Source organism: Colossoma macropomum, unplaced genomic scaffold (genome assembly GCF_904425465.1).
Source record: "Colossoma macropomum unplaced genomic scaffold, Colossoma_macropomum, whole genome shotgun sequence".
Taxonomy (NCBI): domain Eukaryota; kingdom Metazoa; phylum Chordata; class Actinopteri; order Characiformes; family Serrasalmidae; genus Colossoma; species Colossoma macropomum.
Window position 1 is genome coordinate 14,389,469 of NW_023494800.1, and position 27,897 is coordinate 14,417,365.

A 27,897-nucleotide genomic window follows, 5' to 3' on the forward strand; every position below is an offset into this window, starting at 1 on the left:
TATTTGTCACGATCATCACGCATCTCTAATAACTGTGTTACCTAGTGATCAGATTTAAAAACAGATTAAGCTAAACTAAAGAGAATGAAGAATGCCTGCCAACACTGTGGCTTCATTGTAAAACTACTGCAGTCTGCAGTTTTGTTGTTGGAACTGTATGTAAATAAATGCAACAGTGTAATGGAGCTTTTTACTTTTCACCCTGCAGGAAAAGACACGGATGAGTTTCCTGAGAGTAACGTGTATCCTAAAGATTACTTCGCTCGGGTTGGTGAAGATATTGTATTCTGCTGTATATTAAAGACAGAGAGCTTTGCGGGATTCAATTCTTCTAGTTTTACAATCCAGATCAGCAACAGGACATACATCACAGAGCCTGTTCCCTGTGATGACGTCTCTGCCGCAGAAGGTTCTGATATGCTTTGTGATGGTACAGGTGCCACAATCTTCACTGGCTGTAAGTATAAGCAAACACTGTTAGATTAATTTCACTTACAGCTTTCCTCTCAACAGCGAACCCCTTTTGCACACGTCCGTAGCACCATGTTATATCTCAAGCTTTGGCTGTTGTGACTTATTCTTTGATCTCTGTAGCCCATTGTTGTTGTTGATAAAAGCTTGTGGCTCATCACAACATGCCAATTGGTCCAGCTAAAACAATGGTTCTTAGTGTCAGTGTGATTCAGTGCCAAACTGAATCTGTGAAGCAAAACCAAATGAAAGCTAGCTTGATTTGCATATCATTTGAATATGATTTTATTGACAGCTTACAGGAACAGTTGTACATATAATTATTGTCTCTGCTGTTTTACACATCCAGCATTTCCCAGCATAATATTGAGTTGCTGCACCTGGAAATGCACTTTGAAATGTAATAGTGCTGGTGGAGTTTTCACATGTTGTTTCTTGATCACACACCAGAAAACCTTAGGAAAAGTGAAGCTAACCAGAATTGCTGTACTGCTCCAGCATGCACATGCACAGATAGGCTCCAGGGAGGGCTTCAGCTCTAGCCCCTTTGCTCTCAGGCTGTACAAGTGCCCTCTTTGTCAGCATGTGTAATTATGTTTTATATGGCTATTCTGTAAAATCCATTTCAGCATGGCTCAGTTCATACCTGCCCCAGAGTAGAGTTTATGGGTCAGTTTGGGTTTTTTGAGCCCCACAGGTCTTGGGACATTTTTTTAATTTTATTTTTATAAACTGCAAACCAAATTACAATATAGACATTTAACCAAGCCAGTCATTTTGAATAGGACAAAAATGAATGATGTGATAATTCTTTGCAAACATAGAACATCAAAAATACATAAATATTAAGGTTGAGCTAGAAATGTTTTTAGTGCAAAACAGTGTAAAATGTTTCTCTTTTTGACTATATGGAATTCCTCCTTCATGGATAAATGGTTAGAAACAGAAAATTTTCACAATTTTCTTTTGCATTTATTATGTTGTGTGATTATGCACAAAAATTGCTAGGCTACGGTGATTATTGTTGTGTTTGCTTGTATTTTAAATGATTGCGCTGGCTAAATCCTCTTGTTGACCACAAAAGCTTTTATGGTCACTTGTGTGAGCCATGCGTTGGAAAAGGATAGGAATTCCTGGCATAGTGGATAACAATACAGCTGTGTAATCTGGATATGGGGGATAAAATCCCTGCTTAAGTGGTAACGTTAATATTTTTGGCTGCCATAAGAAAAAAAATCTTATCACTGTGTTTACTCTGAAATATGATTAGATGGCCTCTCTTCATAAGAGTATTTGCAATGTGCCATAAAATAGATAAAGGTGCATTGTAATTCATGTTCAAGTTTTTTTATTTCTTTTGGGCCCCAGCTTCCCAAAATCTCTATGCACTGTACATATGAGCACAAGTGCACTACGAAATGCAATGTGGGGCCACAACGGACCTGAAATTAACATTTGCTTTACTAAGGTGGCAACTTATCACACAAACTGTGCATAGCCCTCTAACTGCTGATGTGACTGACCGCTGCAGATGCCCCCGATGACCAGAATCTTACATGTGAGACGAGAGATCTCAATTCTGTGGAATGTCACTGGATCCCTGGGAAAACCAGCATATCACTCCTGTTTAAAGTACATTACACAGTCAATAAAAGGTACCCAGCGCTCTTCTAAGACCACCCACTCCACTATTTATCTTATTAAATCTGAATGATTGCTGTTTGTTATATTTGATGTCTTATTCCATATTTTACGGTATTTATGCCTTGAATCTAACCTGCTGCCCTCCTTTGCACCTTTGTCACTTAGGAATTGCTCAGCTCATATGTGTGTACTGGATGAGAGCATAGATAAGGGGGTAATGAATTGGACACTAAATGCCACAAACGTCCTCGGCACAAAGATAATCAGTGATGTAGCTGATCCAAAACACAGGGGTAAAGTATTTCTCAAACACAGTTTATACCAATTATATTTGCAGTGGTCTAAGATATTCAACAACGTGAATAATCAAAACATGTTGTGGCTTTTCTGTAGTACGACTCAAAGCACCCACGCTTACAAGTGCAGTTTTAGTTCATGCAAGGAATGCCACACTTGAATGGCAATGGGGTGAAATGCCAAAATTCAATTCCTTCCCAATGATTTGCCAAGTGGAGGTGGATGGACACACTGTTCAGGTGGGTGTTTACTTTCAGGTGAAGGGCTATTAATTAACTTATTTTTGTGTTATGAAGTAATGATCAGATATCAGGCATATTCTTAGTTAGATGATTATTTTAGCAATAGATCAATGTTCATGTTGTTATCATGACAGCTGTAATGTCATTATACGTTTTTAAGTGATTCTGCACATTTCTCATAAAGGAAACATTTAGTGGAACTGGACTCAAGTCACTGGTCTTGGCAGACCTGCAGCCCTTTACAGGATACTCAGCTCGTGTGCGGTGTGGCTCTCGTGAACATTTTTATAAGTGGGGTGACTGGAGTAACCTCATCACCTTCTCTACCAAAGAAGACAGTAAGCATGGAAAACACACATTCACAGTTTGTGCCTATAAATGCAGTATAAAGGTTTTGATCCTAATATCACCTACTTGATTTTATTGATATGTCATAAAGAGCAGTTCTCCTGTTTATTGTTTTAGTGACATTTTATTGTTTTAATTGTTGTTTAAGGCAAAAGCAAAATAATAATAATAATGATAATAATAATGATAATTACATTATATGAATATGATCTCTATATTCATGCCTAAAAATAATCATTCACATTTACAACATGTAAAGAGCTCAAAGGGAAATTTCCACCAATTATCTATATTTTTTGTATAATTCAGTCATTGAGATGTCATTCAGAGTGGTTTGATGTGAAATGGTTCTCCACAGAGAAGCTCACTGATTTAGACTTTTTTACAGTGATGATGGTAAGAACCAGGCATTGCAGTGTCTATACTGCAAATGTAGCAATTTTATTCACTATTCAGAACCACTAGTGAAACCATGCGTTTTCTGAGTTTTCAAATGTGAATTTGACGTAGTAAAACGGTGGCAAATCTGAAAATAAGATTTATTTAGGTTCTGTTCAGAATTACAAGCTCCTACAATGTATCTTTCAGACAAGAATAGTTTAAAACTAAAGTTTTAAGCTAAAACTTTACATTAAAAGGATCGTACAACAATCTCAGTCTTTTAGACATCAGGCAGCAAATTCAAAATATTTAATGCAATACGTTTTTATAAGGTAGCACCCTTGGTTGGCACCCTTGGTTGCAACCAACTCCTAAGACTGAACCTGAAGGTGTAGAAAAACATCTTTGCAGGTTCTTTGAAAAAACTGAAAGCAAATCACTCAAAACAAATGGAGGCTGTGATAAAGGCAAAGGGTGGATGCACTAAAAATAAAAAAAAAATGACATTTGTATTTAATTGTTGAAGTTTATGTTTCAAAAATATGTGTTAAATATGTTTTCTGCTTTTTTCCTAATGCTGAAAAAAACACATAACTGTTCGACTGGAAATGAAATAAATAAAGAGTGATCTCTGGTTCTGAACTGTGTATGTACTTGAGGAAGCTCAGTGTTCACAGTTTCCGTCTATTACCTAGTTTGGCTAAGCAGTACTGGCTAATAAAATTACTGGTGGTGGAACTGAACAAATCCGTGCAATGACTGGAACCAAAGTTGTGCTCTTCTGTGTTTTCCTAACTAAGATAAAAATAGTTTTTAAACTGAAAAAACATCTTATGTTCTAACATTATGTAGTATTTTCATTGGCAAAAGAGATTTATCTGCTGAGATAAATATTTTTGAACAGGTTTCAAGAATGCCTAAGATTCTAGCACAATACTGTGTTTGCATGTATACTATGTGTGTGTGTGTGTGTAATAATAGTAAATATAAATTAAATATATGTGATTTTTTTTTCACAAACCATATCATATTTTTTTTCTCCTCAGTTCCAGAAGCTGTGGATGTGTGGATGCAAGTTCTTAATGGACACACTTATGCTGTATGGAAGGTTAGTGTTTTTTCCCTACATTAGTCTTTTAACTCTTATAACAATGTCAATTAAATCAACATCCATCAACAGCCTGCAATTTCATTTTAACTGCTCCACAGAGTTTAACTGCGCATCAGAGTCATGGGATTATTACAGGCTATGAGCTGCTTTTAGGAAGCGCCACAGACGTGACCAAAGAGCACATCAGCAAAGCCACAAATGACCACTGTCTCAAACTCAGCCCCAGGAGAGCAGAAGGAGATTATTTTATCTCCATTTCTGCCAAGAACTCTGTTGGTGTCTCTCCTCCCTCCAAAATCACCATCTCCAACCTACAGTCAGGTACAAATTCAGATTTAGACACATTACACTCTTGCTTTGATTGTATGGAATGGGATGACCACAAGTATAACATTTAATTTACTATCTCATTTACTTTGCAGATGGTGGTATTATCACTGATACCATCAGAGGACACAACGGTAGTTTTAGTATGTCTTGGGATCCAAGCCCCATTTCCAGCTGCGGCTATGTGGTGGACTGGTTTCCAACATACAATACAGAGCAGTGTGCTGTAAAATGGATGAAGATCCCCTCTGATTTCTCAAATGCCACAATTTACTCAGGTCAGTACTCAGGAAGAAGTTAGCTGCCACAACAGAATTGGCAGTTATCACTCTCTCTCAAGCATATTAAGCAGTCTATTGACAAAAAATGTCAGAAATTGAAGACTGGGTAAAAAAATTCAAAAATATTAAGAACTGCAGTTGTTTTAAAAAATAGTACAGAATAAAAATCCAAGAGAAAATGTTTTGTTTTTATTATCAAAATGGCAATAATGTCTTCACTGAAGGAAACAGTCTTTGCTTTCATGTAATGCATACAAACAGAACTGAAGTGTGTTCTCCATAGAGGATATGTACTTATTTTCTCTTACACAAAACATGTAATTTGACCTGGGATACCCACACATATGACTGTAAAGTACAGCATTTAGAACATACAGTAGTCATGCTCAAGTTTATATTATTTTGTGCAGTTAACAATTGCAATGTATACCACAACTGGAGTACAAACTTAATGGTAACTATACCAGAAATACCAGCTAGTTTGATTTATACATAATTTATACATTTGTGTCTTCATGCTGAAAATTCACATTGTCATTTCTGGCCTCTGCACATGTTTTATTTCATATCCTGCTTGTTCCATGTTACAACTACAGATTTTGAAAATGGGGTAAAGTACACTCTCTCAGTCTATGCGTGCACTTCAGGAGCCCCACAGCTACTGCAGAGAAGAGAAGGCTATGTGAAAGAGCTAGGTAAGCAGCCAATATTACCTTCTATTTTAACCTTGACAAAAAACCTTGACAGGACACAATGCTTCCTGTTTTTGTCAGTGTGGCAGCCTTTGTTAGACAGTACGTGTTGATTAAAGAGGAAGCAAAGGAAGCTGTTCGGATTTGTATAATTTTGCACGAGAGGCTGTTTGAATCTATTATTTGTAAATCCATAATAATATGTCCCGAGTGTTGGGTATACAAACTAATTTATGCCGTAAAACTGGACTTCTTGTTGTTTATCAGGACTGTGGATAGGTTTCCAAAACTACTATGAGCATATTATACAATCTTAAAAATTGTCAAAAAAAGTTACTTGGAGCAACTCCATAAAAGAACCACTTTTGGTTCCTAAAAGAACCTTTCAGTAGATGTTTCTGATAATGTGATGTGCAAATGTGAGCACAAGTTCGAAAGAAACTACACATAATGTGATTCCTTTGTCAGCCCCATTAGGCACAGTTCGCAACCTAACAGCAGAGCAGCATGGCATGGATGTTAAGCTTTCCTGGAAAGACATGCATGAAGAGGAGATGAAAGGCTTTTTATTGGGATATATTGTGTCCTACAAGCGTTCCAGTGGAGATCAAAATGAAGATGTAGATGAGAATTCCAGTGAAGACAAAAAAGATGTCTTTATTCCAAGTACGTTTAGTTTACCTTCTTCGTTTCACTAAAACAGGTTTTCTGTGTGCAGAATGCGTTTTACATTATTATGAGGCATACGTTGGATGTATTGTTTCTGTTGTTTACAAAGAATGTGCCATATTTTATCTCAGTATTAGAGCCACGAATTCATGACCCCACTGTTCGAACGCATACGCTGCCAAATCTTCGTCCTGGTTACTATACATTTGAGATCAAGGCCTTCACATCTGCAGGAGAGGGTCCTGGATCTGTTGTTAGTCTCTCTGTGGATTATCAGGGTATGTTTGCAAAGTTTTTACCTTCCTGCTGTGCCCAATACATTGGCCTACTACATATAGTACAACTTTCTAATAAGAAGCATTTCATGGAACATGAATCAGGGATGACCATGCCATGTATGACTGTGTAAAAATAACACTTCTTGTGTCTGCAGCTTACATACTGATTCTCAGCATTCTCATAGCTTTGGGTACATTAGCCTGCGTCATTGCCATCATCGTCCTTTGCTGCAGCAAGAGGGAATGGTATGGAACCTTTTCTGGACTAATATTTTACATTTTGTTAGTCTAGAGAGAAAACTTCATTTTCGACTGCACTTGAATGACATTTACTAATATGGATAAATTCCAACAGGTTACAGTCAAAACTGTATTCAGATACTCCTAAACCGGTGCTTTCAGGAGACTGGCTTACACAGGTGAGTGCTCAGTGCTGTTCTTCAATTCATAAAGCAGATACTGTGTTTTTATGAGTATCTTGTTGCTCTGTATTCCTAAAGGAATCGAATCACTAATACAAACCTCAGACTCCCACCTTTGCTGTTTTTTATGGAAATCACTGACAATGATCAGACCTGTGTATCTGGGCACGCTGTCTATGTTTGTGTTGTTATAGCTCAGTTACACTGCCTGATCAGATCATGATTTTGGATATGCTTCTTTGCAGCCTTTTGTTCTGAAACATCATTTGTACAGTACTGTGCAAACATCAGAGACCACCTTTCATTTATTTAATTTCCAGTCAAGTACAAGTTATTTATTTGTCAGAAGATGGGATGTAAGGTGGAGGCGAGATTGGATACAAGATAACGTACTTGAGTAAGGAAGGGTGAAGTCAAAAGAAAAAAAATCAAAAACTGGTATTAAAAAACTATTAAAAGACATAGAGAAAATGGGACTCCTAACAACTGTGCAAGACCACCACAACCACCAAAACTCTCACCATCAGATAAACAGTACTTAAAGCTTTCATCTTTGAGAGAGGGGAGAAAATCCAGCTCTACTCTTGCTTCAGATCTGAAAAAAATCCATAGGAGTTTCTGTCCATCCTTCCACTGTGAGAAGACAACTCCATGCCAAGGGGTCTGAAAGCATGTGTAGCTGTCAAGAAGACATTACAGAGAAAAAGACAGACAAAACAGAAGAAAATTTGAAAATCAAATGAACCTGCTGGTCTTAGAACAATGGACTGGCCACTCCAGAGCCATTAGAATCCATGTAATCTCAAATACATGCAAACTTAAATGCAACCAACTTCTAAGACTGAACTTTGGAGATATATATTTTTGGAGAAATATCCCTGCAGATTTCTTTGAAAAAGCTGAAAATGTTCAGTTCTCTAGAAAAGTAAGCTGTAATAAAAGCAATGAGTGACACACTAAATACAGAAACATTTGATATTATTTAGTTGTTGAGACTTCTGTGCATTTTCCTGTTATTTTTTTTCTTTCATCAAACTATATTTTGATAACAATCTATACTTAATGGCTGTTTTGACTGGAAATTCAAATGGTATCTGAGTTTTGCACTCTCTTTTGCACAAAGTACTGTATTTTTTGGAGCCAAACCAATCTGTATAATATGTTATTTGAGCTCTGTAGAATCAGGACATTTTAACACAGTAATTTTTTGTGCTAATGGACTTGGATTTATGATTTGTTGTAGGGATTTCACCAGTGCCACGTCATGGATAAGATACTGCTTGCAGAAAGTGAGGTGCTCATGGTGAAAAATCCAGAACCTTGTCTACAGGTTGTTCCACAGTTACAGAAAGCACAAGAAGAGGTTGATCTGAAATCCAAAGATCCACTGTGGATGAGATACTGCAATGATGTTTGTGATCCTCAGACCGTTTCTCCCCTCACCATTGACCTTTCCTACACAGAGGTCCCATCCCCAGGGATTCAGAATCCTACATACAACATTCCTCTGTCCCTTCCAGATGATGATAATCTAGTGTTAGGTTACATGCCTCAAATACAGAATGTCGACAACCAGCTCCAACCCTGTGATGTCAGACCTGCCCAAATGGACTCTGGGGGCTATCAGCCCCAGTCACAAGGATCTTCACAAACTACTGAAATACCTAATGAGACCATCTTACCACTCAGTTCAGCCTCAGTCAGTTCTTCTGAGTATCTGCTTCACAGTGCTTGTAGGTAGTCCTTAGATAAGAAGTGTCCAGTCTTATTCAAAAAGGTCCAATGTGCTTTCAAGTTTTTGTTCCAACAAAGCAGGAGCAACCATTGTCAGTTGTTTGAAGACTGAGAGCAATTTATTATACCAGTAGAATCAGGTGAGCTCCTGCTTGATTGGAATGAAAACCTACAGCCTTTGTGGATACAACTGGACACCCCTGCTTTAAATACAACATACAGCGGCATTTAGTAGCACTGTTTAAACTTTGACAAAAAACAACAAGAAATGTATGTATTATGATGCACCTGTAATGTGAGTTTATTTGAATGTACCTTTGTACCTTTTTTTGTATTGTTTGACTACAGTGTATGTTATTCTTAAGTTAAAACATCTCTTGCTTCAAATATTCAGAATAAATAATGTTTTATTTTTAAAGTTGACTTGTCTGAATATTGTGTGTGTTTAGTTACTGGCATTTGCATGAATATTAATATCACAACAATCTATCAGAGCACACACCTTACATCAGCTTACTAACTATTAAACTACATCAACTATTAAACTGTTTTAAGAAATTTATATCTATTTTTCGAGTGAATAGTCCTGTGTGATTGACAAGCATAGTGACCAATCACAGTCCCACATTTGTAGTCTTTAACCAATGTGTCCAGACGGGGGCGCGTGTTTTTTTTTATTTCCAGTCATTGAGCCACTGTTTTCAATTGTTTGGGCTCCTGCAAATGATATTGTGCAGAAGAAGCGTTGACAGAAATCTGTAGTTGCTAACTAATGAGGTGTTTGCTTTGATTTCAGTGTTGTTTTTTGTCCTTGTGTGTGTGTGTGTGTGTGTGCGTGTTTTTTTAAATCAGTATTTAAATGTGGGATTTATATGGCTCAGCTCCTGGCAAATTACACACGTCACCTCCATCTATGACAAGTATGCATGTTATAAGATAGAACCTTTTAAAATTCCAAGCTAATGACTTTCAGTTGGACACGGCCACTTTAGTGGTGATAGCTGTTTTTGATGCTGTGATAAAATTTTATTTTTGATGAAACATCAGGAGATCCTCAAACTTTGTGCTGACATGGGCTTTACTTTTCATACTGTATGTTCATGTTTGTTTTCTCCTCACATTTCCAGACTATTAAAAAACTTCAAACTCGTTTAAACTCTTATTACTGAAAATGATTTTCTTTTTTTCATAATAATAATAAAAAAAAAGAAATTCCTGCAGCCCCCCTGCAATTATGCCAACTGACATGTCATTCAACACAATGCTGCTGTGTCAAAAATCAGGTGACATACTTTTGCCCTTTCTTTTTTTTTCTTTCCTTTCTTTCTTCCTTTTTATTTTTACTAGATTTTTGTTTAGGAAGCTGATACATGATGCTCCACTGGCACTCTTCACTCAGAATTCACTGTGAACAAGTACCGTTCATGCCTGTTTTGGGGGAAAGACCAGGCCCGAACCATCCAATGGATTTTACAGGCGCATGCCCAGAGGCCTGAGCCACTTGCCACAGCTGTTTTGACAGCTAGCAAAGTGAGTGAGAGCAACACCAACATTTTTTTTATGATCAGTGAGGATGTCTACGAGGGGTCAACCGATATGTTTTTTTTTCAGCGCTGATACAGATACTGATTATTGGTTTTTAAGGACAATGATAACTGATATTTGGGGCCAACATTCATTTACCATAAATTTCATGTTTGAAGTGTTAAAATTTTTTTACAAGAATGCAACTTTTACTACTTACATTAAATAAACATTAACACATTACAGAAATAAAGTGCTTTGAGCTTTAGACAGTATGGGCTGCAATATCTAACAAATATTTGAATTGTCTTTATACATAACATAATAAACGGATCAAATAAATAACAAATAGCTCTCAATGATGTTTAAAAGTCAGTGATGTTTGTAAGAAAAATTGAGCTAAAAAAAGGGGGCTCAAAAACTTTACATTTCAAATGTACACAAATATCTTTACATATTTTATATAACACAGATGGTAGCTTGAGTCACTGGCAGCGTTGAAAGGGCACACATCAGGGGCAGAGCTTGTCTTTTCTGTACATGGATTCAAGCAAGAGAACCGAGATACAGGCTAAAAACTGTATGAAGCCTACACTAACCAAATACACAGAACTGTAAATTACAGTAAAAATATTACAGTAAGCATCTAAGCAATCGTGCAGTAAAAATGGTGTCTACTTTGTATAAAGTGGCAACAGTGAGCAAATATGAGTGTTAATGTGTTTATTTCATTTTGTTCAACAAAAATGTATTTTTTTTGCAATAACAAGCAGTAGTTGAATGTGTTGAGTGAATCAGATGTATTCAGCGCTGTATGATTCGTGTAGTCGAAGCTGAGCGGTGGAGTCTTTGGAAGTAGCTGCAGCTGTACTTTGTACTTTTAACAAGCGTAACAGAAATTATGTATAAATTATTTTAAATGTAAACAATCCGTGATGATTTTGGCTCCACTTTAAGTGGCAGCGCAAGTCCCTACAATTATATATTTGAATTGTAATTAAAACTAAAAACATTATAAAATGATCATTTCTAATTATAAACACTCGACAAATCTAGGGATTTTGGCCTGCCAATTACTTAAAAATTGTACAGTAGAATCACTTCATAATTCATATGTATATAGTATGTTAAACTCTGAACTGATATCTGTTGGTTTTATGAACTACTACTACTTTACAGTGCTTGTAGTTAGAGTTAATGTACTGCACATTGCTAAATCTCAAATATGTCGAAAGAAAAAAAATGCACTTGTAGTCTCTCCTACCTTAAAAATACATCATTAGAAGAGGGTTTTCTCAGCCTTTAAACCAGAACCACTCTAGAAACTCCTGCGACACCACTGCAGGACATGAGTAGACATGTCAGAGTGCTCCTTTAAGAGCTACTTCGTATTTAGGGCCGGTTGTGGGCGTTGGCGGGGTAAGGTGTCAGGTTTGATTGACAAGCAGATTGACCAATCACAGTCCCGCGTCTTCAGGCTTTGACCAATGTGTCCAGACGTGGGCGGGTGTTTTAAATTCCCGGTCGTTGAGCCGCTGTTTTCAATTGTTTGGGCTCCTGCAACTGACGTTGTGCAGAAGAAGGATTGCTAAAAGTCGATAGTACCCAAACACATGTCGCGTTTGTTTTGAATTCACTGTTTCCTTTTTGTCCTTGTGTGTTTTTTTAATGAACGTGTTTAAATGTAGGATTTATATTACTCTGCTCCTGGCTTAACTACACTCACCACCTCCATCTCTGACGGGTATGTATTTTAGCTAGCCAGCCGGTTAGCTCGCCTCTGCCTTTTCTGTTAGCTTTGTCAGCTCACGTTAACGTTATAGATGGTTTTGTCAAATCAACGCTAAGCTGGCTAACTACATAGCTAGCTAGCTAACCTTGGTTGAGTAGTTAACAGTTAACGTCACCCCCCCACACTTCAACTAACCTACATTATCTACCGCAATTTAGCTAGCCAGCTCGCCCAGAAACTGCTGTGTAACATTATGTAGCTAACTAACTAGCTAAGTCGTTGGTCCTCGTAAGTTGGAAAAGAATTGCGTTATTCATGCTTAACGTTACTTCCGATTTGAAAGACAAACAGCGGTTTAGCCGGTTCATGTTGATGGCTTGCTGACATTAGCTAATATTAACGCTTTAGCAAGCCTAAGTTAACGTTAGGCACATTTGTCTGTTATGTAGCCTAGCGAATTAACTTTTAACTGTGGCTAACATTGTAAACATTAGCTGGCTATTCAGTTTTCACACTAGCTTGCATCCCAAACGAGTTTAAATGCAATTGGCCGTGAGTGATGGAAGGGATACTAGCCCTCCCAACTGCGAAATTTCGTTCAGTGAGTTAGCTAGTAAGTTAGTTAGTTAGAATAGAGTTAGGTACGTAACTGAGATACCAGATTAAAATGCGTAGCTACAGTGGCTCTGGACTTATTGTGTGGGTTAGCAAAGCAAGTCCCTTTTAATGTATTGTCTTGTTTGCCGTTTTCTGAACTGGCCTGCTCTGCTCTGTCGACTAACTTCAGAACTGTGTTTGACCAACATTCCATCTCAGTCTTGTAATCTCAGATTATATGAAGTACATAACTGATCTAGTCACTTGACTACTTTGTTGATGGCAAAAAAATGCTTATTATTCTTAAACTATAATGTTTCTCAGGTCATAGGAATAACTTCCTCCAGCCATGGAAGTTGGCACAGTTGTGCAAGAAGAAATGAAATTTCGTGGAGTTGAATTTGCTGTAAAAGTGGAATTGCAAGATCGATTACTTATAGTAGAGATTTCTGATGTGATGACGGCAGACCAGTGGAGAGGAGAGTTTGATCCTGCCTGTGAGTATGCTCATCCAAAGATGCTGATGCAGTGATGCACCTGGAACTTTCTGAAAACCTTTTTCTTCTTGTTCTTTAGATATTGAAGACCTCACCCGTAAAACTGGGAATTTCAAACAGTTTCCTATATTCTGCAGCATGCTTGAGTCTGCTGTTAGTAGGGTAGGTTGGCTGAAGTTCACTCTGATCGTTCACACAGATTGTACTCATTATGTTATGTCAGTTGTGAATGACTGTAATGGTCTTTAAAACATCTAGTCTAGTGAGTCAGTGACGCTTGACCTGCTGACCTACTCGGACCTGGAACTTCTGCGGAACAGGAAGGCGGGTGTAGTTGGCCGGCCTCGTGCCCAGCAGCAGTCTCCTGCTCTCAGTGCTAAACGCTACCTCATTCTAATCTACACTGTGGAATTTGATAGGTCAGTACCGTTTCACACAGTCATTTTCTGGTTACTTTTGAAATGAAATTTGTCATTTTTTAAATGCCATTCTTGTTCTTTCTTGGTGTTGAACTGCACTAGGATACACTACCCTCTACCACTGCCGTATCTTGGAAAGCCTGATCCTGCAGCGCTCCAAAGAGAGATCAGAGCTCTAAGGGCTGAACTGAATGCCTTGGGGAAGAGAGGAGACCACATAGTATCAGACCAAGAGACCCGCAGACTACGTGCGGAGTAAGTTATGCTGTTAATCTTTAGCATGGCCTATTTATTTTTTGTTATGTTCTGCTGGTATTTGTCAGTTTAACAACAGGATAACAATCAAGAAACTAAAATAGGTCAGGCAAGATAAAGAAGTCTGACCAACAAGACTAATTATTCTGTGCTGACCATATGTGCTGAACTACGCCACATCAGGTTGGCTCTGGTCAGGGAGGAGAAAGATGCACTGGCCAAAGCTCTGGAGCAGCTGCAGATGGTTGAGGCTGGCTCTGCCCCTGGGGCTCGCGGGCTCAGAGAAGCAGTGCGCAGCCTGGAGGAGCAGCTGTTAAGAGAGAGAGCAAAAAGCCAGCGCTCAGCCACCAAGAGGGGACAGGAGCAGCGCCACCTCATGGAACAGGTGAGTTCTAATACATTAAGCATATCAAAATTGATATTGTCTTGTGAAATGTTTGCGCACCCCAGGTCAAACTAAATGTTGAGTTTTGTTCCAAAACACATTATAGACCACTTTTATGAATTTTCTTTAATTTTTTTTTATGATACACATTGTTGGCAGAGGGCTTTACACATACCAGAAATATCAAAGCTGTATTATGGTAAATACAGCTGTCATTAGGTAAATAAAAAAGGTTTTACATCAACTGTTTTTTTGTTTTTCTTCAAAAACTCCATAAAACTCCACAAAAATGCCAAAATTGTTACAAATGCATATTGGAATAAAACTCTTTGTGTTTTGTTGATTTTCTAAGTGAAAATAAGTTAGCACATCATCTACCGGTAACACACTTTTGCAAGTTTTAATGTGCAATTACATGTTTTTCTGAATTGAACACATTTTATGTTTTATTTTTTCCAATATGGCACATTTACATTTGGGAATATGCCACAATATGTTTTATTTGCTGTTCCCATATGTTAAATTAAGCATAATTATAACAATAATTTGGAAAATATCAGTTTGTTCCCTGTAGAGGATATTTGAACTTGTTTTATTGACCTTCTTCTTGTAAACATGTAATTTACCCAAGTTACATTGTTATATTATTATGTTATATTATATCATTTCTATTTTCACTGCTATTCAGTGAAAATAGAAATGTTATTCAGTGAATCAAACATTCTGGAGCTCATCAGTCTTTTACAGTCACATTCTAATTCCTTTCCCTTCCTAGTTGGAGGAGCTTAGAGCCTCAGAGAGAGCTCTTCGGATACGTGTGAAGAGTCTGACTACTGAGTTGGCCTTGTTGCGCCGAGGGTAAGTAGATTTTATAATTCTCTACTTTCTCCCACCTCATTTTGGATTTTGCTCTTTGAATGTGTTTTTCCACACATTGGTGTGCTTGAAGTTTCCTACCCTCGTGTTTGTAGCAGGATGACTCCGGTTTTGTCAGGCCGGAGTGGGTCTAGGGGTGAAGGGGAATTTCACCGATCGGCCTCCAGGGAGCGCAGTTTAACTCGAGTTGGGGCGAGGGCTCGCTCAGGGTCCAGAGAGAGGGTGGAGGATAGGAGCAGGAGGTCAGAGGAGAGAGGGAGAAGGGCAGACTCTTCAGGAGCACGGAATTACATATCAAGACCCTCTCCATCTCCAACAGGTATGTCTGTCACATGTTTAATTATCATATTTAATGTATATAGTGAAATACTGTTGCTTTATCAGTCAAAACTGGAAATGAAAAAAATTATATATTCTATTTTAAATACTGCTGTCTTGTTCATAAGCACATTGATGCAATATTGTTACTTTGGCTCTGTATTTCAGAACACTGTATTTGCAATGAAACAGTGCTTGTATATTACCTGTTTACATTTGGCTTCTCTAGAGGTCTGAAAAGGCAAAAAAGGCTAAAATTTTAGTTACTTCTTTCAAAACATTATTGAATATATAAAAGGAACTATAAGGAAATTGAGAATGATTCAAACAGATGAATGTGTCTACTTACTTTAGGGTCTCGGGGGCGGTTTGACCCAACAGCATACATTCAAGAGAGGCAACGACGCCAAAGAGAAGCAGAACTGAAGAAGTAACAATTTATTTTACTTTACTATTACATTGACCTTTCTAATAAATGTTCTCTGTAATTACTGGTTTATTTTTATTTTTCCTCACAAGCTTGGGCCTTTCTGTGAGCAGAAATATGGTTTTCATTGAAAGGTGTGCAGTATAAGCTTCCTTTTAAACTCTTAGTTGCTTTCTTGCGCCATTTCCCTCAAACCATCCTTCATCAGCCATCATTCTTGTACGTCCATGTGAGGCCTTGGTGTGTCCATTGTATAGGTTTCTAGAATATCGGATTGACATATTTTCCTTCCTTACCTGAGTTCAAAATCCTGGCTGCTAAAATGTGTGCATTTGTTTTCATTAGCCAAAGGAAGGTCAGGAGGGACATGTTGGCATCACCGGCTTTGAATGAAAGGGGACGTTCGCGGTCCAGAGAGCCCATTCCTCAGTTGATCAGAGGGGGGAGTGCAGGTCGGGGCAGGAGTCTATCTGTGGAGAGCAGAAGGAGTCATCACTCTTCTGAAAGCTCGATTGCTGACTTTGAAGAACTTGCTAAGCCCCTGAATAGCAGGTGGGTCAGTAAAGTGATCTGTATATTAGGCCAGCTTTTGATTCAGACTGACTTCATCAGATTGATAGTAATCATTAGACAATGGATTGATCCAGCAACACTGGCCATGCAAGTGAGAGAATGCAATTTGTCTTATTTAATGCTTTTAATAGAGGGTTAAGGTTTCTTTCTTCACTCCTATAAGTTAAGAATAACTCCACCAGTTTGCATTGTTTTCCTTGTAATTACTGAATAATAATCCTGTTATAGAAGTTTTGGAGTTTAAGAGGTTAAAGGTTTAGTGTATAGGACTGAGTGATATCTAGCAGGGAGGTTGCAGATTGCAACCAACTGAATATCCCTGCCTCACTCCTCCCTTTCCAACCATGTAGAAGAACCTACAGTGGCTGTCAATTTTTTTCTGTCGCCAGTCCTGATTTTGTTTTGCTCCTAAATGTTTTCGCTTCTTTGATGACAAAGATTCACCCTCACTTGCCTCTTTTGTGTGCTAAATAAGAAGTATGATTCTCATCAAAATTTGGGTTCTCAAACACAAAATGGTTTGCCAGCACTGGCAGCAGCCACTGATTTCTTCTACAAAGATCATTGATGTCACCAGGCATGTTGAATAAGACAAAACAAAAACAACCCCACATAGACATCAGTGTTTGCCAAATTTACGCAATGATATTGCTTTTGGATATTTGTGGCTGGGTTATTGGACTTGCTGTTAATATAGATTATATATTTAAAGTTAAAATTTTGAACATTAAAATAATTAAAAATATGCACTTTTTTGGCGCAACCTTTTGATGTTCCTGGGCTTTTGGTGCCCCTGGGTAGTCACCCATGTGGTAGATAAGGCCATAGGATTAAGTGGCTGTGTCATGTAGGGATCTCTCTTTGTTAAGGTTTTTAAGCCATATATATATATATGTATTTTTTTTGTTATTAACAGAGGCAGAAAACTGGTTTATAATGGTCCGAGTATGGTAAGTTGCTGTGCAAATTTAATTAATGTTATTTTCATGTAGAATACTGCCAAAAGTCCTGTTAGACTTGCCTGAAAATGTGATCTCTTCATACACAGACCAGAGGAAAACACTTGAACAAAAAGCCAATGTGTAGCACTCCAACACAAAGAGTGAGGGGTAGGTAGTACAACTGTTGTCTGACAGTGAGTGCGTAAGCCTTTTTTTTTTTTTAAGAATTCAACATGAGTAATTACTTTTTTTTTTTCTTTCTTTGCCTTTCAGAAAGTTCCATGGACACGGGAGCCGACCTGTCGGAGATTGATGCCCGCCTCCAGGCCCTGCAGGAATACATGAGAGACTTGGACACAGGGCACTAACTTTGCGCAGTGATTGACTTATTTTTGAGTTTTATTGCACAAGCTGGTGTTCATCAGCATGAACAATCATTTTTTTTAGAACACTGTTCAAATACAGATGCAACTACTACAAGACAACAACTGTTTCAAGCTGTATATGATCATTCACATGAGATGAAGGCAACAACAGACTTACTATTTGATGCCATAAATAATTAACACTCTGTTAGCCCCCCTGCTTAAACTGTGAAACTTGGACTTGCAATTCAAAAGACTGTTACTACATCAGACTTGAAGGACCTAGAGGTGAAACACGAAAGAGACTGAGATTTGTACATGCCATGTGTGTGAATTCGAGGTTAGCATTAGATACCTTTTGACAGCTTTTGTATAACTTGATGACTCCCAAATTTTTACAATTTTGAGATTCTGAAAATTATTTTTGTATGAAATTGTTCTTCCTCTGCCTTCGTTTGCATAATCATAAGTGTATATAAAGTCATCCTTTTATTTAACCCATTTTCTAAAATTATGTCCAGTTGTGGTCACATCGTTAGATGTAATATACCGTGGTTAGGTTTTATGTTTGGTCATTTGTTTTTAAAGTCCACCCAGTAGATCTGAAAACTTTTATATGTAAATTCAAATTTTTGTTTCAGCAGGCAATTTGTACCCAAATTTGTGGCACATGTACGTGTGAAGGTTCTGTCATTTAATGTGATTTAAAGGACTAATGAGCAGCTTTTGTCTTATGATTTTCATCCAGACATTACTGGTTTGCTGCTGGATGCATAGCTTGCCTCAGTGGAGGCACTGTATGCAACAACCTCAATTACTAACAAAATACAAAGCATATCACTATGCACAAGAGCTACATTATATATTCATTCATTGTAGTATTTTCATGGAAATTTCTGAACAGTCTGACAGTTCTGGGGTGTTTAGAGAGGATTCTATGCAGTGTGATTAGGGCAGCTCTGACACATTTTTGTGATGCAGCTGGAGCTGCTAATGCAGCCTTAGCCACGCTCACAGGGTGCTTCAATTGGCTCAGGGATTTCAAGGTATTGTGGTTTTGCTGTAGACAGTCGCAGCTGGCCTAGATCTCTTAATGAACAGTACTGTGAGTTTCTGTGGCCTATCCATCTGGCAGAACAGCTGCCAACCCCTCCTCACTCCAGCATACGTACAATCAGTAGACGCTAACGTCAGTACACACTGGCATGTCCAAACAGCGTGCCTCCACGATTTCTAGTGCACTTTTGAATGCGAGATATATCAGACGTGTTAAAACACATACAATGAATGCAAGTAGAGCTGCATCTTGCTTACACAATGTGTTTCATAACCAGCTGGATATATTGTTTATCTTGGCCTGTTTAAGGACCATGGAATTAGTGAAAAACAGTTACTACTTAATGCTTTTATAAACATATCATGCCTGCAAAAAAATATTTATAATAAAAGTTAAGCAAAATGGAGCTAAATAAATTTAATTTTAGGTCATTAATAGGTGACCTCATTTTCTATGTGTAAACCTTTTTGTTTAGATTTGGGTGTCCACTTAGGCTACACATGTAAGTTTACACTATTTGCAGAGTACATCGAGATATGTATTATATGATATATAATATGTGTATGTATGTGTAGATATTTGAAATAGTATTTTGTAAAAGCCAAGAATGCACACTCAACATAATCGGTTAGTGAGCAGTACTGTCACTTTAAGACAAGTAAGTAGAGTAGGCGGGGCAAAAAGTTGTTCCCAGAATTAACCAATCACACCAGCGTTGGTACCAGAACGGACCACCAGCACGGAGTCGCTGCTCAAAGCGAGCAGCGATTATTACTGATGGGCAAATTGACTCGGTTCATCGGTTCACCATACTGATTCTTTCGAACTTGTCGGCTCAGTGAATCGAACGTACGATTCAACGGTTCGTCTTCGTTTAAGGCCTCAGTGGCTGCGTCCGTGGGTGCGTTTACATACACTTAATAATCCGATAACTGCAGAAAATCAGATTTTCCGGGTCTACATGTATCAGGCATTAACAGACTTCTGCTTTGCAACCAGCCAATAAACTCACAGAAGACGTGACGTAAATGTAATGTAAAACTCGAACTTCATGCTGGCTTTTATTTTTTAAAGCAAAAACATTGTGCTGCTTTACCTAAAAATAAAACAGACATCACATAGAAGATAAAAATATTTAAAGCGTTCATGTCGTCAAGCATGTAAGTTGGTTTCAGTGTTGCTCCAAAAATGTTTTGTTGCCATCTCGCGGGTTGTGCGTAAATGTTGCTTGCGTATTTCCGGTACTGTGTTATGTTTTCGCACATGCGCAGTCACCCAAATCCGAAAGAAATCCGAACTACATGCACTGAGAAATCTGATTACTGATTACTCTTTATCGCATGTCTAGACCTTACTTCGCTGTAAGAAATGAGAGCATGCTGTTTAGATGAATATTTGAATAATCAGAAATCTGATCTGATTACTGAGTGCATGTAAATACACTCAGTGTAGTTGAATGAAACTTACTTTCCTGTCTTTCCTTGATTTTGCCAAATCTGTGAGCTGCCCAAATATACTTAAAGGCCTGTCTTGTAAGTTGATCCACATTAGGCAAAATAAAAAGAAAATTAAATTGCATTGAACTTTTAGGACGCAGACAGTGATCGAAGTCAGATGTATTTTCGTCTGCGCCTTATACAATGCTTATTGATTCAGCCAGCGACTGACACGGGATCTAGAACAGGCCACAGGTGAAAATGTATGCAAATTCCTAGAAGTCGTTACAGTTTGATGTTTTATACCGATTGCATGAGATTAAATTGTGACAGATTATTAAAGCAAACATAGATGCAAGAAAAAAATAAAGTTCGATTCAATTGGATTTGTGAATCGGTTCGAATTGAAAAGAACTGGTTCAAAAGAACGATTCGTGCACGAATCGGACAGGCGCTGATCTATTGTCTGTCTGTTGTTTGTAGTGAACCCACATGTCCTGGGGGGAACATGTGAACGACACGAAGGCAGAGCCCTGGTAGTTTCAACGCGTTATTCCTGCAGCACTAAGTTTCCTAAAACAGCAGCGAGGAGCTCGTTATCTGAGCTGAAGCGTCTGAGGCTGTGCGAGGGTGCAGTTAACGTTAGCTAGCAGTAGTTAGCCGACCAGCAGCGTGCTTGGTTTGGCCCATTTAATTGTCGCCCTGAAGGCTGCCGAGCTCAAATGCTAAATCAGCGATCGCCATGACTAAAACGCCTGGCACCGCGGCTCCGTGCCCGGATGGCGGGGATGTGCTGCACTGGCCTGGGCGACTGAAGGAGCCCACCGAGCATGTAAAGAGCAGTGCGGTTCAGAAACAGTGCTTGGGTTCGCCTCCAGACGGAGGTACTGGGGCTCTTCCTCAGCTAGTTGTAACTTACGAACCTCGTATCCGCCAAACCGGCGAGAAGAGGAGCGTTAGCGGACTGTCGTGCAGCTCCAACCCAGACGAGGAGTCGCTGTGTTCGGACAGCGGCTTCGGCGGCTCCCCCGCCTCTTCTCTGGTCCTGCGAAAACTCTCCAACTCCTCGTCAGCCGGCCTCTCGCCAACGTCGTCCTTTGAGGAGTACGAGGAGGAGTGTGGTGGAAATAATGGAGGGAACCTCACGGTGCCACAGAACAGCAGCGTATGCTCAGACGACCATGACACTGTGAGTATTAAACGTGAAGTGTGTGTGGTGGTAGAGCTGGACGATATACCGTCTGTACCGGTATACCACGATATATTGACACAACGTGATGTTTTGTCAGTATATTTAGTTGATAATGAGCATGATATCCACAATGTTACGTTTGAGCCTGTAAAATGATGCCTTTTGCCAAGTTTTGTTTAATTATTCTGTTTTGAACACTTTCTAATCCACAGAAGAGTTGAGTCATTTGTTCAGCATTTCAGACTGGTTGGAAAGAGCAATTAGAAATCTACAATAATTAAATTAATTTAATTTTTTTCTGGAAATGTACTTTTTCTCTGGCAAATTTGTACAGTACTGTGTTAAGTCGTGATTTGTTTCATTTTAAGAGCAGAAAACGGACAAAAACAGTGTAATCTGAAGCTATGTTGGGTTTGTAAAATATTAGTTTACACTCAGGAAGCATGGATTCATTATCTTTGTTGAATGGTTAAATATCGTCTCATACTATGATATATTTGGAAAATATTGTAAGATTGAAGTTCATCATTACTGCCCAGCACTACATTGCGACCTACTGGCTTCTTCCCTATATTTCTTTACATTAATCTGGCCTACAGCTTTTTTTTATTTAATTACACTTGTCGTGTTTGGTATCAGGCTTGAATATCATACACAGTAGCTTTGAATGTAAAGTACATGTTTTAGCTGAGAGCTGGGTTATTCTGTTTGATTGACACCATATATTATATTGGGCGTCTCGGTTTATGACTCGTTTTATTTGGTTATGGTCCTTTAAATGGTCTGCACACCATGAGTAAACAAACTAGTGACACTTCACTGATGGATAAAAATGTATTAGAGTGTGATTACGACACGGGCCTGAAAGATCTTTAAGTTTAGCTTTAGGAATAGTTTAAGGCAATAGTTTATAATTAGTTGAAAATGATCTTACAGTTGTGCTTTCAAAAAGGTTGTTACAGCATTAATGCTTTCAGCTAAAATTCATGTTATAAAAGGTGTTTCATAAGCTGCCTGGGCAAATAACAGTGCAAGGTGGAATCGGATACAAGACATCATAGATGATAATAGAGAGTGGATGCGGCCTGCAGACAGTAGCAAGAACTTGATTAGCTCCTAGTTGCATGGTTCTACTGAAAGTCTTCGGGGGGTTTGGGCACATCAGTCAGAAATGCTGAAGTACATTCTCCATCTAAATGCCGGACTATGTAACATGCATTAAAATGAGGGCAGTGCTGAAACAGTGCTTATAAGGTCATCGGTGGAAAAGGCACTGCTGCCTCTGTATGGTGGGCCTCTCCCTCTGGCATCCTTTCTTGTTCTGGAGAGTGTCATTCCAGTCAGACTAGTTTTTCGCTGCCCAGGAGAGTGTCTTTGGCCTGGAAGGGATGGGGACAGGGACTGCATCACACATGGAGTTTGAGACTCTTTTGTGTTTGCCCATAAAACAGTCACGTGTTGCTGCTTCACAGGAGATTGTCAGTTTTGCAGTGGCCACACCTGAGCCAATGTTAGTCAAGGGTGTATTTTAAGGTTTAGCAGTTCATGCGAGAAGGCTGAATATTCAAATCAACATGTGAGTAAGGTCAGAGGAGCTTTTCTTAACCATATTTCTTTGTTCTTCTTCCTTGTTTTTGGTTATTTTTGGAGTAGGGTGATTTACTGTTGTTTTAGCAGCTTATTTAATGAATGGTTTGCAGGGACCTAAGTATATAGAAAGGCTACTTGGGGAAAGGAAATAATCATCACAAATATAAAAATAATAAAATGGGAATTCCACCAGTTTTTAAACTTTCCGCATAACTCAGTCATTCAGTGTGGTTTAACGTGAAATTATGCATTGTAGCTATGCAACTTGCAAATTCGAGTTTCTTTACCATGGCAGTGATAGGAGTAAGAGGTCATAAAGTAGGTAACCACAAATATTTCTATTTATATAATCTACAGGTGTCTTCTGAGTTTTATATGCCATGTTGATGATGATCAAATCATTTTTTCTTTGGGGACTATTTTGCCTCCTGCATGTACCTCTCTGCCATGAATTGATTTCAAGGTCAAAACCTTAAACTATAAGATAACATTTCAGGCATAAGGCAGCATATTCTTCATTATCCTGTGTAATAACTATCTGCGAGGTAGCTTTTTGAGACAGTAAACGCTTTCGATGTTTTGGTCCTATCACCATTTTTGTGGTTTCTTCATAACAGTATTATATCAACCCACTCTGAATGACTTTAATTATTTTAGTATGCACAAATTATATTTAGTATGAAAAAAACAGATCTCCCCTTTAAGGCAGTATATATATTGTCATTGCATACATGAAACACTGTTGCTATCAAAATATCAGTGACACTGTCACTATTAAAGTGTTTGGAAAGAGAAGCGGTCTAAGCTTTTAATGATCTTTCATTTTCCCATCAGTTTACTGCTTTGACATAAACTGTTGGAATATTTTAAGATTGTCAGAAAGCACACAAAGATAGAACTGTTTTTTATTCTTTCTGTGTGACTCGGCATTACATTTCTGCTCGTCGTGGTAGGAAAACAAGTCTTGTCTGTCAATGTTTTATCAGCTATTGTGTAAGATTCATGAGCAATCACTGCCCCTCTGTATTGCTTGATAACTCCAGCTAGTTCAGCATTGTTGTCAATGATTGGCCTTATGGGAAAGCCTCATGGTCAATAGAGCAGAAGGAGTCTGCCATATGAGTCTAAAGTCGAAGGCAGAGGTAAGGAAAATCGCAGCTAAAGAGGAAACTGTTTTACAGAAATGTAGCAGTGTGTAGGTTGAACAGTTATGGGGTAGTTTTGTTAAAGGAGCTACTGTCAAGATTATGAAATCTATTAAAACATATCTAGTTCTAAAACATCCTAGATCATTTTATTTCCATGGCAAACTCAGCAGAATTTGGTTGTGTGTTTTAAGTTTATTTGGATTTGTTTATATTTTGTTACAAAAAGTCTTATAAATGCACAGTGCAACATACCTGAGTGGGAAAGGGTGACAATGCAGACTAAATTACAGTCATTATCAAGTTTAGCTTGGACTATGTATAACATTGGGCATGTTTTTAACAGTTCACATTTGGGAAGCCATAGTCCTATTTCTTGTATAACTTGTGTATAGTTGTTATTATTAACTATATAACATTTTTTCTTTGTTTTCTTTCGTCTAAAAGAGTGATATATGGAAGAAGAACAAAAACATGGTGAATTGGTCACCTGTTGTGGTACCTTTGAGAAAGCGCTCTCCCTGGGTTCAAGTGGTTGGCCATGCAGGTTTGTCTGGAATGTTTTGCTCTTAGCTTTTCTGTGGAACTTTCTTGATTATTTATTGTCTATATGTGAATATAAATATTTTTACAAACCACTGCTATTGCTCATTAAAAAACTGTGCCATAGAATACAATACATTATTTGCATTGTTATTTTAATGTTTTTTCATTAGTGCACTTAGGAATAACAGACTAATAATCTAACAATTCACTGATTCATAATTACTCTAAAGTCTGCTTTTGTTTTTGTTTTATAGGTAACTTTCAGACGGGCAGTGATGGGAAGCTGCTGAAGAAGTATTGTGCATGCGAGCAGCAGTGTTTGCAGCGGCTCATGGAGGATGTGCTTCGACCCTTTGTACCGGGTTACCACGGAGTGACCCAGCGAGATGAACAGGACTACAACCTCATGGATGACCTGCTCGCTTACTTTGACTCTCCTTGCATTATGGACTGCAAAATGGGAACCCGGTGAGACCTTTTACTTAAGCAGATTTTAACTTGTCGCTACCTACGTACATGTAATGTGCTTAATACAGAGGCCACTATCAACATAACACTGTCCTTAACTTTTTGAAAACCATCTGTGGACGCCAAACGTTTAACCTTGTAATAATGTTGAGTAATGTATATCCTATCAGGACGTACCTGGAGGAGGAGCTGAAGAAAGCACGCAAGCATCCCCAGCCACGTGAAGACATGTATGAGAAAATGGTGGCAGTGGACCCAGATGCCCCAACGCCAGAGGAAAGAGCCCAAAAAGCAGTGCTTAAAACCAGATACATGCAGTGGAGAGAGACGCTTAGCTCCACTGCAACTTTAGGTTTCCGTATAGAGGGCATCAAGGTATGTTGCACCCCATTATGTTGGTAGTATGCAGTTAGTAATGTGCAGTGATGCCAAATAGTAACCTAATACAGTTGTTGGCCAGTATGTTAGAAAAAGAAGAACTACACTCTTTGGATCACATTATTAGGCATCTGTTTTATAGGTGTTACTGGTGTAGTACTTACGGAAAGTCTACTCTGTGACTGAAATGGATCCTTGTTTGCATTTAAGGGAACTATGACGTACGTCAGCCATTTTTTCTGTTTGTCCGAATTGTGAAATTAAATTCCAGAGTGGCTTTGAGAGCAGTATGAACTTCCACAATACACAAATAGTTTCTAGTGAACACTGTACATCACTGCCCCAGCTAAATGGATACCAATGTGCATTGCAAGGACAGAAAAATGTTACTTTAATGATGTTTTTTCCTTCAGTCCTCGTCCCCTGCACTTTTCGAAACGTTATGCTTTTGTCTAGGGCTACAAATAAGAAGTCAACTGGTAAATGCTGATGAATGCTGATATTGAAGTGAAAGTGTCTAAAATAATTTATTGATTCATCCATGTTTACCGCTTTTAGTAAGCTAAATAGCTCACCTTAATATACAATACTAATGAACAAGTAGGGATCCAGTTTGGTCACAGCCACAGTATGTAGCTCATCTGTCGCCATGCAAAGCTTGTTTACCACCTTCTTGCCCTCTCAGTGACTTCAATTCATCAGTGATCACTTTCTGACCACAGGACCATTGTTCATACCATTTGTGTGGTGGACTATTTTCAGTGCATTTGTGACACAGACATGGTGTGGCATGGTAGTGTGTATGGTGCTGGCACAAATGTCTTGGGTGCCGACACAGCAGTGTTGCTGTGATTTTTACACAAATCAGGGATCACTGCAAGGTTGAGAGTGGTCCACCACCCTTCATCTTGATCCTCTTGAGGTCAACTGGGTCTGTTAGAGCAGGAAAACATTTCAGGGTAGTGGTACTCCTTGATCAGGATTGAGAATCACTGTATGAACTCCTTGGTCAAAAAATTAGTCGCATGCATCTTTTCTTCTCTAATACTTGGTTAGATATCCAGTTGTTTTAATAAAAGTACCGATCTTGTCAAGTAAGGATTACACCGGTCTTTTGAGAGAGTTCCTGTCCATTTTAGCCCACACTGCCGCTAACTTTGTGCTTCATGTTTGATGTTTTTTTTTTTGTCTGGTGAGTTCCATTGTTACGTGTCTTAATGTTCAGTGATATGATACTCTCATATCTCTGTTCAGAAATCTAATGGCACCTGTAATACCAACTTTAAGAGGACTAAATATAAGGATGAAGTGATGCAAGCGTTAGAAGACTTTGTTGACCACAATATGTCTGTCCTGGTATGTGACTTTTTTCACATTGGCTCAGCATTGACAAGGCTTGCAATTACAGAGCAATCTGTGTAAAAAACTTACTAGTAATCCCTTGTTTACAGAAAAGTTACCAACAACGAATAAAGGAGCTGCGGCTTGTACTTGAGAATTCGGAATTCTTTAAAACACATGAGGTAAGAAGCATCCTACCCAAAGATAATTTTATTTTGCAATACAGCTCTTGCTAAGTAGTGACTTGATTTTTGTTCATGGAAGGTGGTGGGAAGCTCTCTGTTGTTTGTGCATGACCACAGTGGCAGAGCTGGAGTCTGGATGATCGACTTTGGAAAGACCGTCCCCATGCCACCTCCTCTTACTCTGGACCACCGCAGCCCATGGGTGGAGGGAAACAGGGAAGATGGCTACCTCTGGGGCCTGGACAATTTTATTGACATTTTGACTGACATGCTTTCTGGACACTGAAAAAATTTCCCTGATTAATACACAAAGAACCCACATCTTCAGATGTCTGTAAATGTGTTTTACCTTGTACATAGATATTTAATTTTTTTGAAAATATACTGCAGTTTCCATATTTTGTCATGGGCTAATAGGTAAAATGTTATGTTAAAAAATGTACTTGAGGTTCTAGTGGTTTCTTATTTAAATGAATGCCAGTGAAAATCTGGACCAACATTCAAGGCTTGTGGTAATTCTTTATTGCTACATTTTAGTGTAATTGTGTGACCAAAGTGATTTCATTTTGCAGTGATTAAACACAAGTTGAATTAGAGCTGCATATTCCCTCAATTTTTCAGTCAGTAATCATTTGGTAAAAGTTCCTTTTCACTGATCTGCTGCAGATTGTGTTTTACAATTTTGTGAACAGAGGTAATAACGCTCCTGTGCAGGTGGATTTTTTTGGAATGTTTTAATTATGTCTTGTAAGT

General features: G+C 38.5%; 3 protein-coding genes and 1 long non-coding RNA gene across 14 annotated transcripts in view; 3 read left to right on the forward strand and 1 right to left on the reverse strand.

The window, feature by feature from the left end:
- The window catches only part of LOC118820000 (leukemia inhibitory factor receptor-like), a 37,509-nt gene extending 28,194 nt beyond the window's left edge, over nucleotides 1-9,315 (forward strand). For all 10 annotated transcript variants that reach the window (XM_036588086.1, XM_036588084.1, XM_036588082.1 and 7 more), the window contains exons 5-18: nucleotides 209-457; nucleotides 2,003-2,126; nucleotides 2,281-2,408; nucleotides 2,509-2,651; nucleotides 2,839-2,992; nucleotides 4,430-4,491; nucleotides 4,593-4,815; nucleotides 4,917-5,099; nucleotides 5,699-5,797; nucleotides 6,263-6,460; nucleotides 6,595-6,741; nucleotides 6,897-6,987; nucleotides 7,097-7,160; nucleotides 8,407-9,315. In XM_036588086.1, coding sequence (XP_036443979.1) covers nucleotides 209-457; nucleotides 2,003-2,126; nucleotides 2,281-2,408; nucleotides 2,509-2,651; nucleotides 2,839-2,992; nucleotides 4,430-4,491; nucleotides 4,593-4,815; nucleotides 4,917-5,099; nucleotides 5,699-5,797; nucleotides 6,263-6,460; nucleotides 6,595-6,741; nucleotides 6,897-6,987; nucleotides 7,097-7,160; nucleotides 8,407-8,904 — 2,363 coding nt within the window. In that variant the 3' untranslated portion in view covers nucleotides 8,905-9,315. The remainder of the gene's footprint in view (nucleotides 1-208; nucleotides 458-2,002; nucleotides 2,127-2,280; nucleotides 2,409-2,508; nucleotides 2,652-2,838; nucleotides 2,993-4,429; nucleotides 4,492-4,592; nucleotides 4,816-4,916; nucleotides 5,100-5,698; nucleotides 5,798-6,262; nucleotides 6,461-6,594; nucleotides 6,742-6,896; nucleotides 6,988-7,096; nucleotides 7,161-8,406) is intronic.
- Nucleotides 9,316-11,959: 2,644 nt separating this feature from the next.
- On the reverse strand, nucleotides 11,960-21,354 carry LOC118819796. Its single transcript, XR_005008206.1, has 5 exons — nucleotides 21,223-21,354; nucleotides 15,850-16,397; nucleotides 15,707-15,733; nucleotides 15,264-15,507; nucleotides 11,960-14,231 (listed from the first exon to the last, which is right to left on the reverse strand). It is a non-coding gene; the product is annotated as an uncharacterized LOC118819796 (long non-coding RNA).
- ccdc61 (coiled-coil domain containing 61) lies at nucleotides 12,053-19,586 on the forward strand. 2 transcript variants are annotated; one of them, XM_036587705.1, is made up of 13 exons: nucleotides 12,053-12,165; nucleotides 13,075-13,247; nucleotides 13,327-13,409; nucleotides 13,506-13,666; nucleotides 13,769-13,921; nucleotides 14,105-14,306; nucleotides 15,082-15,164; nucleotides 15,278-15,501; nucleotides 15,855-15,930; nucleotides 16,273-16,479; nucleotides 17,417-17,450; nucleotides 17,549-17,609; nucleotides 17,715-19,586. In XM_036587705.1, exons 2-13 carry the CDS (start codon nucleotides 13,100-13,102, stop codon nucleotides 17,807-17,809), a joined length of 1,527 nt encoding a protein of 508 aa, XP_036443598.1. In that variant the 5' UTR covers nucleotides 12,053-12,165; nucleotides 13,075-13,099; the 3' UTR covers nucleotides 17,810-19,586. The 2 variants fall into 2 exon arrangements, with proteins under 2 accessions (XP_036443598.1, XP_036443599.1); XM_036587706.1 differs by having other exon boundaries at nucleotides 15,281-15,501.
- itpkca (inositol-trisphosphate 3-kinase Ca) lies at nucleotides 20,749-27,740 on the forward strand. Its single transcript, XM_036587707.1, has 7 exons — nucleotides 20,749-21,488; nucleotides 24,674-24,773; nucleotides 25,027-25,240; nucleotides 25,411-25,615; nucleotides 26,873-26,974; nucleotides 27,070-27,141; nucleotides 27,224-27,740. The coding sequence occupies exons 1-7, from the start codon at nucleotides 21,042-21,044 to the stop codon at nucleotides 27,428-27,430; spliced, it is 1,347 nt and encodes a 448-aa protein (XP_036443600.1). The 5' UTR covers nucleotides 20,749-21,041; the 3' UTR covers nucleotides 27,431-27,740.
- Nucleotides 27,741-27,897: the final 157 nt, after the last annotated feature.

Bases quoted from the DNA above. Each gene is read 5' to 3' on its own strand.
- itpkca (XM_036587707.1), top strand. From the start codon at position 21,042: ATGACTAAAACGCCTGGCACCGCGGCTCCGTGCCCGGATGGCGGGGAT. The intron at 21,489-24,673 runs GTGAGTATTAAA...TTCGTCTAAAAG, and splicing joins GCTCAGACGACCATGACACT to AGTGATATATGGAAGAAGAA. The intron at 24,774-25,026 runs GTTTGTCTGGAA...TTTGTTTTATAG, and splicing joins TCAAGTGGTTGGCCATGCAG to GTAACTTTCAGACGGGCAGT.
- ccdc61 (XM_036587705.1), top strand. From the start codon at position 13,100: ATGGAAGTTGGCACAGTTGTGCAAGAAGAAATGAAATTTCGTGGAGTT. The intron at 16,480-17,416 runs GTGGGTCAGTAA...TGTTATTAACAG, and splicing joins GCTAAGCCCCTGAATAGCAG to AGGCAGAAAACTGGTTTATA. The intron at 17,451-17,548 runs GTAAGTTGCTGT...CTTCATACACAG, and splicing joins TTTATAATGGTCCGAGTATG to ACCAGAGGAAAACACTTGAA.